Source organism: Myxocyprinus asiaticus, chromosome 38 (assembly GCF_019703515.2).
Source record: "Myxocyprinus asiaticus isolate MX2 ecotype Aquarium Trade chromosome 38, UBuf_Myxa_2, whole genome shotgun sequence".
Classification (NCBI taxonomy): Eukaryota; Metazoa; Chordata; class Actinopteri; order Cypriniformes; family Catostomidae; genus Myxocyprinus; species Myxocyprinus asiaticus.
The window spans coordinates 6,409,540-6,420,457 of record NC_059381.1 but is presented as its reverse complement, the minus strand read 5'-3'; the positions used below and the strand labels follow the sequence as shown (position 1 = coordinate 6,420,457).

Below are 10,918 nucleotides of genomic sequence, written 5' to 3'. Positions count from 1 at the left end.
AAAATGCTAGAGAGCTTCATACCGAAGCAGCCATCTGCAGCGACATCTTGAAACATCAACATAAGCATAATTAAGTATTAAACTGCATGCAGTCTCATGCTAGACAGCTTCTCTAAAAACTGTTTAGTAAAATACTTTAATTTTACAATGAAAACATGACACAGAAACAGTCACAATTGCATTTAGTATAAATAATGGTATGGATTATTCAGTTGTTTCTTAACCGTCCCTCCCGTTTATGCCTAAATTTACATCAAATGATCTAAAGAATTACATTTAAAGAAATATACTGTTTGTGATCTTGCCATGTAGGGTTCAACTGAACTTTCAGAGTTTCCGATGTTATTCCAACATTTTGATTGCGTTTTTGTTTGCTTGGAGAACAGAGACAATCATAGGAACACAATTGCTGCAAGTATCCTGTAGTGATTTGACATTTTACCCTGCAATTATAAATCAGCACTGATATTCTCAAGCAACCATTGTTTTTTAACAGGTGGTGACTGCTGACATAAGGTAAAAATTGTATACAGTGAAATAATTTGATGCTGCCAAGTGTAATTGTCGCATTGAATTCACAATCACGGAATTATAATTCCAACATATGGATCTAGAATAAATATACTTGCTGAAAGGGGAAATTTACCACAAAATGATGCCATAAATTCCTTATTCTAATGCCATCTCAAAAAAGTATTTTATGATGTGTGTTTTTCAATTCAGTGCAACTATCTTTGACTGAGATTTGGTCTCAGTGAACGTCGGGGAGTTGAGAGAAAGGTTTTATCCGGGTAAAATTAACCATGGTTTTACTATGGTACTATTATAGTAACCATGTTTTTTTGGCAGAAGCCATAGTTTTAATGCAATTAACCATGGTCTTACTATTATAATATGGTGTTAATATAGTAACCACATTTAATTTGTGGTTACTATTGTTTTACTACAAAATACCATGGTGATACTATGATTACTGTTGTAAAGTCATGCCTATTTTTTGTAAGGAAAGGTTACTGTAGGGTTAGGTTTAGGGATAGGGCTTGGTGTAGGGTGTTTGTGGGACTGTAAATAAACACAATGATCATACTGCAGTGATGCCACTATCCTGTATGTTAGTATTGAATTAGGGGTGTAAATATTATCTGCCACAATTTGCACTGGGGTTTGTGCAAATAGCCTCTGCCATTAAAAAATTACCGTAACCAGGGTTTGCTTTGCACATGTTGACTGATTTTATTACAAAAATCCTTTGTACAGATAAATAAATAAAAATAGGTACATTTCTTTTATATAATTAATTTTAATACTTGTGTAATACTCGTTACATCTCAGATTCTACAGTCAGTGACCAATTTTACTTAAAAACATGCTGAACAAAACAGTGATGTGCACAAACACAAGTACATATTTTATTTAACATCAGCAGCCACAGATTATACACGTTCATGATATTACAAAGAACAAAAGAGTCAAATGAAAAGATGAGCCAAAAATAAATAGTTTTGTATGGAAAATATACAATTAGTGCCCAAAGGCCTCTTAATATCAAACTCAAGTGAGTTTGGCATGAACCAATCTTCGTAACGAGAGCAAGGTAGAGAAAGAGAGAGCGAGAGGTCTTATGCTTTTAAACAAACATCTTCAACACTGTTTCCCTTCATTTGCTGAAGCTCTTGGTGGCCCAGTAGCCGATATTGGAAGCTAACTCGGTTTACGAACTTCCCGCTCGACACCATTCTGACCACAGTGTTATCACAACCAACCTTAATTTGAGCTGATAGGAAAAGAGATAAAGAAAGAAAGACAATTATAGAGACAGTTAACAACAGAGCAAGGTTATTATAGTTAACTGAAACTGAAACAAAATTTCTAAAAATAATTAAAAATAACAAAATTAAAACTAAAACTATTTTTTTTCCAAAAAAGTAAAACTAAACTGAAACTATCATGCAAACTAAAACGAAATAGAAATTATCTTAAAATATTTTCATTTTTCATTTTTAATACTTTGACTTGTGCTTGTTACAAAATCATTTTTGTTTCTTTTAATGTCTCCATCTGTTGCATCGCAAACATTCCATCTACTGGCCATGAGTTTTGTGTGAGTGTGCCCACATTCAGTTATGTAATCAATTTTACAAGATAAATGGATTCGTTTTTTTAATCACATAATCCATTGCTGTTCAAAAAATAAAGGGATACATACACTCACCGACCATTTCATTAGATACACCTGTACACCTACTTATTCATGCCATTATCTAATTAGCCAATCATGTGGCAGCAGTGTAATGTATAAAATCATGCAGATATGGGTCAGGTGCTTCAATTAATATTGACATCAACCATCAGAATGGGGGAAAAAATTTGATCTCAGTGATTTCGACCGTGGCATGATTGTTGGTGCCAGACGGGCTGGTTTGAGTATTTCTGTAACTGCTGATCTCCTGTATTTTCACGCACAATAGACGATCAACTTAAGCTTACTATGGTTTTGGGAAACACAGCCCAGACTGGTTCGAGCTGACAGAAAGGCTACAGTAATTCAGATAACAACTCTGTACAATTGTAGTGAGCAGAATAGCATCTCAGAATGCACAACACGTTGAAACTTGAGACGAATGGGCTACAACAGCAGAAGACCACTTCAGGCACTTTATTAGAACCATAGTGTTCCTAATAAAGTGCTCGATGAGTGTCTCTCCACATTTGTAAGTCCTTTTTGGTTGTTTTTACCATGTTGGATGTCAGCCTAGCTATACACTATGTAGACTATGTGTAATCTGAACTGGATAGGGAATAGTTTAACTTAAAGAACATTACACAATTTGTCCCCTGCAAAGTCATTTACTCATCTGTGTTAACTAAAATAAAAATAAAGACAGACTAAAATAAAAATGAAAACTAAAATGAATTGAAAAACTAAAGCTAAGCTAAAACTGACAAACACAGTTGGTAAAATAACTGAAACTAAACTAAATAATAATTAAAAATTTAAAATGTAATAAAAGTAATTTAAAAACCCAAAACTATAATAACCTTGTGACAGAGTTTATAAAATATTTTAAAATAACACCTAAAAATATACATACTGTAAGAATACTAGTGTAACCAATGATGATACTCATTCTTACCTGGTCCATTAAAGGAGTAGCAAAGATCTGCCATGGGGAACATCTTGGAAGTGTCCATGCCATTTCCTCCAAGAAGCTCAACAAAATCTCCAGACGCTGCACAACCAGGTATGGATCTCTACAAAGAACACACAATAGATGTCTCAAACTCGCATATCATGGCACAGAAATTATCCACTTCACCTCTGAACAATGAAATAGCAAATTAAATGTTTCTGAATAAAACTCTTTGAAGACTCTGATTGGTGTAAATGCTACATTTTTAGACCATACACTCACGCTCACCTTGAGATCATTATGTTGGCCAAGACTTAGCTCTCCAATTTGGATCTCCACTGGATAGATTATAGAGAAACTGCAGTTCCTGTGCTGCTGTGGAATTACCATGGTGAAACTGCCCTCTGGGGTCTGAGAGACAACATTGCAGGCTACAGAGTGAGAGAGACAGATGGTTAAAAAAGTTTGTTACATTGGGCTCTACATAGGTTCTGACTCATATGTGGGTTCTGCATGATCCATATGTCATCCATGATGCATTATGAGGGGATATTAGAGAAAATGATTGTGTCTTTCAGAAATGCATAATTGCCAACCCAGTCTCATAGAACCATGTTATTATACCTACATTTTTGCAAAATGATTTTTATGTTGATTGTTGTACATACTGCGGCAGTTTCCTGGTAAAAAATTAACACTACAGGCGCTACAACAATGACTTTTATTCAGTCCCACACAAATCACAAGTAAAATGGCAGATTATCAATTCATAAACACTTACTTTTCACCCTGTTCCTCACACAATGCTATTTTATGAAATCAAAAACACTTTGACTATAGCGAATGACTTGTAAGGCGATACATTTTAACATTTACATTACAAAACCAACTATATTTGCATGCTTGTTCTAGTGTGATCAAATTGCACGGTAGCTCAACTGATAGAGTGTTGCACTTGCGATGCAAAGAACCGGGTTATGAGCCACAAAGAGCACGCGAGTCGACATGTGAGCCAAAAGTGCCAAAGAAGCACAACAAAATGATGTGGTTTCTTCAGCAATTGCGTTTTTCTTCTCACATTTGCTTTTATGATACTATCGTTAAGGTTTAGGGTAAGGAGGTAGGTTTTGCTGATTTAAAACTCGATGGAGCATTAACCTTTAAAAACCTCATCTGTTTTGGAGAAAACTGAACTTGCTTTTAGCGCCACACAATGGAAATGTTTTTACCTCGGAACCGCCACAATACGTGTAATGAACCATGGAATATCATTTTGCGAAAATGTCAACACAGTCACGTAATTTAAATAAAATTCCCCATGAAATAATTTTTTTTTCTCACACTGGTTTCCAGTAGCACTTACGGAATGGGCTGATGAGTTTGCGGAATGTTATTGTGAAGCTGCTCCCTGATTGGTGGATTTTGAAGAACAGCATGGCGACATTCTGAGAAGAGTGTACGATTGGCCGAGCCACTCCAGTCTCACAATAATCAGAATAACGCTCGTACAGAGGAAGAGGATGGTCCTGCGAGCTTGGAAACTTTTCCCCCTTCATCACCCAGCCATCAAACACCTTAAAGACAATTATAACATAAATACAGAAACGTAACTCAATGAAACTAAACTTAAAAATGTATATTAAGCACAGTTCAGCTTGGCTTGAGTCTGTTGAGTTCTTTTTAAAGGTAAAGTTTGTCATTTCTGCACCACTAATGTCACCAAACAGAATTGCAAATAATAAATGAATAAAAAAATAAATAAAACTGGTTTTCCAAACAGTCCCCTATTGGTCAAACTTCCATTAGTCAAACATATAGTCCTGCCCCAAACTCACACCATTAGTTGAGCCAGTGTTGCAGGATGCTCAAACAAACAGAACAATATTTTAATAGCATACAAATGGTTTACTTATAGTTTTCTCTGCATATTAAGTTGGGATAGCAGTGGTATTTTATCACTGAACAAATGACACATTTCACATTAATTCTCTTCAGCTTAATTTAGTTCTGGTTTTCTCTGTAGATCTCAGATTAGCTCTGTTGGTTCAACTCCACTCATTTTAGTTCCGGTCAGGTCAGGTTGAGTGTACTTTAATTCCCTTCAGTGCAACCATGCTCTAATTGTTTTAGTTCGGTTGAGCTGCACATCAGTTTTGTTTCGTTGCTAATAAATTGGATTTCCGCTCATTTAATTTACGTTTCGTTGAACAGGAATGAATTCAGGTTCACTTGATTAATTTTAACAGTATACCATATGTATACCCAGTCCTATTAAACCCATTCATTTGACATAAATCTTGCACAGTCTGTAAACCGAAAACTGAACTGGTCTGGCTGAACTCATGACAGAATTAGTGGTCTGTAATCACTTTAACTGCCTCAGTGCTGTCGTCATAGTTCTGTTTTGTTTAACTTGATTTTTCATTCAGTTTTGCTGCAGTGTGTATGAGCGATTACTGTTGTTGTAGTGTTTGCATCAGGCTTAAAATGACGTAATGTCGTGATCTTTTGGAGCCCTGAGTTAACCTGGCTTAGTGTGCAACACACACACATGCACAAACAGCTACACAGATACAGACAAACACATAAACAACCACACGTGCTTCCACACATAAACATAATAAAAGTCTGTGTAGTCCTGTTGAAGAACTTTTTGTAATAATAAAAAAAAAAAAACGTTCACATATATTGTTATTAGAGGTCGAGTAGTGTTATTGACAGACTAAATGTGAATAAACCTGCCTACCTCACTGAAAAAGACCAAGGTGTTTGATTATATCTATGTGTGTGTGATCATTTCACCTTTATAAAATCTCCTCCTCTGCAGTCGATGTTGACAGAATCATACTCGATACTAATAATGTCACTGGGCTCGCCGATGAAAAAGACACCGCAGTTTAACTGTGGACGCTCTGCTGTAAATGTGAATTGACCCTCTACAGCCACCATGTCTATACATCCTGCAAGACAGAGATGAAGATAAAGGAAAAAAGAAAAGAACAAAAATAGTTTTAGTGCCAAATTTTACAATGCAGAGAATATATCTTGAATTAAGTTGAATAAAGTGTTTTTCTTGTTGAAAATATAAACCATGTTTATGCTTAAACAATTGCCACTGAGGTATAGAAAACTTCATTCAAGATATATTCTTTAAAGATATACACGTCTTATTAACTTACAGAATTTTCTCCTCTAGTAAATTTATCTGGTTCTAGGGGATTTTCAATATTTTTTTACTGGAAAACAAGACCAAAAATGATTTTTTTTTTTTTGTAGTGTACACAGTAAAATTTTGTTACTACTGACTTGTCTGTACACATGGAATACTGTTACCATAAAAATTACCTTTGATTGTGTAACCTTATGTATTTTAGGTTGATTCAGTCATATATAAATCATATTATTTCTTTCTTGAATTAAACCAGTTCATTTAGATGTTACCTCATGAAGTGCATGATGACATGTTAAGCTTAACTGACAAAACATTATAACATTATTATGAACTAACATTAAAATGTGATGAATAACCATTCTTTAAATACTAGCAAATAAAAGTTTCCAGATCAAGTCATTGTGCTACCAGATCAATTAACAGTTAAAAAAATATGGGTTATTTATTAAAGAAACATCATTGGTAACGTTTTATAATAAGGTTCCATTAGTTAATGCATTAGGTATCATGAACTAACAATGAACAATATCTTTTTTACAGAATGTATTAATCTTTGTTAATGTTAGTTAATTGTTAGTTCATGTTAGTTCATAGTGCATTAACTAATGTTAACAAATACAACTTTTGATTTGAAAAATGTATTACTATATGTTGAAACTAACATTAACCAAGATTAATAAATGCTGTAAAATTATTGTGTATTGTTAGTTTATGTTAACTAATGTTAACAAATGGAACCTTATTGTAAAGTGTGAAATCTTTAATCCAATTTTATATGATGTAAATGAAGTTTTGGCAAATGAAATCCCAGTGGTTTGAGAGATGGTTGCAATTTGGCTCTCTTGTCACTTACTGAGCGCTCTGCGGTACACAAACTCCTCTGGTAACTCTCTCTTCAGTTCAGAGCTCAGCAGAGATAATAATCCTTCCGGGCTGATCTCGTTATCCTGAAAAAAGAAGGATAAACTAGAATGACTTACAATGCTCAGATTAGACAAAAAAAAAAAAAAAAAAAAAAAAAACATAATAAACTTGATTGTGTTTGTTTTTAGAATTCGGTTTAATTATGATTTCAGTTACAGTCCTTGTAAAAAGTCAAGATTTTAGGATTCAGGGACTACAACTTTGAATTTTAGGAGTTCTTGGATACAAAAAAGTCTTATCATTGTTTTCCATCTATAATTTTCTTGAGTTAAAGCAGTTTGTCTCTTGGAGATTATTGGTTTATCGGTTCTTTAATCCACTAACACATAGATTGTATGCTGAAAAATTGAGAATATAATCAATGTCCTTTGTACAATTTAAAGAGGTTCTTCTATTATATAAAGCTACTAAACCAATTTGATAATAATTGGAACCTCTGTTTTAAGAGTGTGAGCGCAACATAAAACATATTATATAATATGCAAGTGTTATATTAGGATGATTGTTATATTCAGCAGACTGTAAAAAAGTGTCTCTGTATACCTGAATTGAATGCTAAATGCCAAAACATGAATAAACATGCAAACATACTCATTTATACACGTCACAATTAAGGATATACACAAAGAAACAACTAGGTGCATTACATACAAATGCACGTTTGCCTATGTAAAGTATGTCAGTGTAAACCTCACCTGTACGTCAAGAAAGCGCGCGTGCCCCCGGAGAGCCGTGACGCTCAACAGGAGGAAACACAACTGCGCGCGCAAAGTCCCCGACATCTCCGTTCCGTGTGTTCGCGTAAAATTGAGCAATAAGAGGAAAATATCGAGAGCTCACACCTCGACTGCTCCTTTTATAACCCCTCACATCGATAGAGGAGGGGGGGCTGCCTGTATAGATCAATTGATATGAGAGAGAAACTTACGTGGTTGTGACGAAAGCTGGAGAAAGAGAGAGAGAGAGAGAGGATAGCCGGGGCATGACAGATGCCTTACGGCTTTAAACTCCCGATAAGACCCCGGTGCGCATTCAAGACAACCTACACACACCCATGAGAATGACACTTGTCTTTATCTGTAGTGAAAATGAACACTCCTTTTCATCAGCTGAGGAAAAAGAGAATTTCACTGAAGTGGGAAGTGGGTGAAGGAAATTAGGAAGTAATGGATGTCACATATAGAATAACTGGAGGCAGTGAGGTATTATCGTGTTCTTTAAAGGAATAGTTCAACTTAAAATGATAATTCTGCCATCATATTTTCATGTTGTTTCAAACAAGTTTGATTTCCTTTTCTTCAGGAGTGCAACACAAAAGGAGATGTTTTGAAGAATGTCAACACGCATTTTCACATAAACAACAAAATGTGGATGGTGATTTGTACTCTCAACCTGCCAAAAGGACAAGAAAACAACATAAAAGTAGTCAGTACAACTCAGGCGCTATATTCCAAGCATTATATTCCAGGTTATATTCCAAGTCGTTTTTCCTCTAAAAATCTTGTCCTTCGTCATAGCTCTCTTATCTCGTTTTTGCTTTTGCATTTTCAAATTGACCGCCTCAAGGGGCGTTCACACTACACTCCATTTATTTCATTCAAACGCATCTGAAAGTGGGAGAATGGAAACCCAAGCTCATGCGAAGAAATTATGACGCTGCGTACCAAAGTTCAAGTTTGGAGAACTATGTACTGCAAATCTCAAGTAGGTATAGCTGCAGGCCGGAGACCTCCAAATGGGGGCAAAATCTCCACACACAAAAAAGGCGGGGTTACTCCAAAATGGGGCGGGGTTACTCCAAAAGGGGTTTGCGGCAACTCCAAAAGGGAGCGTCACTTCTACTCACAGTTAAGGTTAGGGAAAGGGTTAGGTTTGGGGCTCCCTATATCTTCAATGGCGATTTGGAGCTCACGCCCCTTTTTGGAGCAATGCCTGCAGCTATACCCATCTCACGAATCTGGATAATGAGAGGACGCGTGACCAATAGAAGAGCAAAACGTCACACACTGAGCTCTTGTCTTAGGTCAATTCAAAGGATGCACATATTAAAGCTGTATTATGTCAGTATTTTCTAACATTTTTAATATTATATTATACATTTTTTGGGAAGTGTTATTTACTAAAACCAGAAGCCCTCCGGCGTGACATCATATCCTGGTCCGTTGCGTTGCCAGAATTTTTTTTGTATGTTTAAAGCCTAGTGTGACCGCCCCTTCAGGAAGTGTCGTGGCAGGTTTAACGTCAAACACCAACTGGTTCTTCGTAGTTTTCAAATCATATTTACAGCTGATACACGTGGTGTTGCAATTCATGTTGAAACCAATGGCTTTTGTCATCAAACCTGGTTTCAGAACGCATTTTGAATCACAACGTTTGAATATGTGCAATGCCAGTTTGATTTGAAATCTACGGTGGAAGGCAACATTTTGAACGGATAACAATTTAAATTTCAGTCTGTTCATCAAAGTTATCGTTTGGCTTTAGAAAACTTTGAATATACCACACAAATTATAAGACTATTATGGTGCTTTTTGGTCATTTTTGACAGCCTGAGATCACTGAATATTTTGTTATTAGGAAAAGAGCCAATAGTTTATCCAAAAATTTAAATTCTCTCATCATTTACTCACCCTCATGCCATCCCAGATGTGTATTACTTTTTTTCTTTAGCAGAACACATTTGAAGAAAAATTGAATAAAATCTCAGCTCACTAGGTCCTTAAAATGCACCTGGATGGTGATCAGACCTTCGAAGCTCCAAAAATCACAGACAGTCAGCATAAACATCATTTAAACCACTCCAGTGGTTAAATCAATGTCTTATTGATTGCTTTTGGTGAGAAAAATATCTATATTTAAGTACTTTTTAACTATAAATCATCACTTCTGGTCAGCAGCATTATGCACGTTTACGTGAGGGTGGAGTTCCCACACAAATGCCCCATTTTGAGTAAACAAACCGTTAATATTACAGATCTAAACCAAAACCAACGAAGCTGTACAGCATTCCTCCTACTCAGCTGTAAACAGCACTGCTCTTCTGGGTGTATCGCACGTGTCTGTTCTCGCATGAACATGGCAACGCGATTACATCACGCACGTACTGCTGCTAACCGGAAGTGATGGTTTACAGTTAAGAAGTACTTGATCTTTTTCACAGCAAAGTGATTGTTTCATTTAGATGACATTCATTTAACCTCTGGAGTCATATTGATCACATTTATGCTGACTGTCTGTTCTTTTTGGAGCTTCAAAGGTTGTATCACCATCCACTTGCATTTTAAGGACCAACTGAGTTAAGATATTTTTCTACTTTTCTTCAAATGTGTTCTGCTGAAGAAAGAAAGTCATAAACACTTGGGATGGCATGAGGGGGAGTAGGATGAACTAACTTATTAAACATTCTTCAGAACATCTTTCGTGTTCCACAGAAGAAAATCATGGGTTTGGTCTGACATGAGGGTTAGTAAATGATGATGGAATTTTAATTTCAGTGTAAACTAACCCTTTAACATTTATTAATTTTAATTGAATGAGACATTTGAACTTTTCACTTGCTTATTAATATTACTGTCCACTAATTGTCCTAGACTGGTGTTATTTTCTTACACCTAACTGTTTGTCAGGTATGCTGAATAGCAGAGTTTAACCTAAGTAAAACAGATTGTTAAAACTCCAGTTAAACCTATTT

General features: G+C 35.6%; 1 protein-coding gene across 1 annotated transcript; it reads right to left on the bottom strand.

Annotated features, from left to right (window-relative positions):
• Positions 1–1,214: 1,214 nt before the first annotated feature.
• LOC127428807 (corticotropin-releasing factor-binding protein-like) lies at positions 1,215–8,184 on the bottom strand. Its single transcript, XM_051677415.1, has 7 exons — positions 7,923–8,184; positions 7,157–7,250; positions 5,934–6,091; positions 4,495–4,705; positions 3,420–3,562; positions 3,135–3,252; positions 1,215–1,774 (listed from the first exon to the last, which is right to left on the bottom strand). Exons 1-7 carry the CDS (start codon positions 8,007–8,009, stop codon positions 1,620–1,622), a joined length of 966 nt encoding a protein of 321 aa, XP_051533375.1. The 5' UTR covers positions 8,010–8,184; the 3' UTR covers positions 1,215–1,619.
• Positions 8,185–10,918: the final 2,734 nt, after the last annotated feature.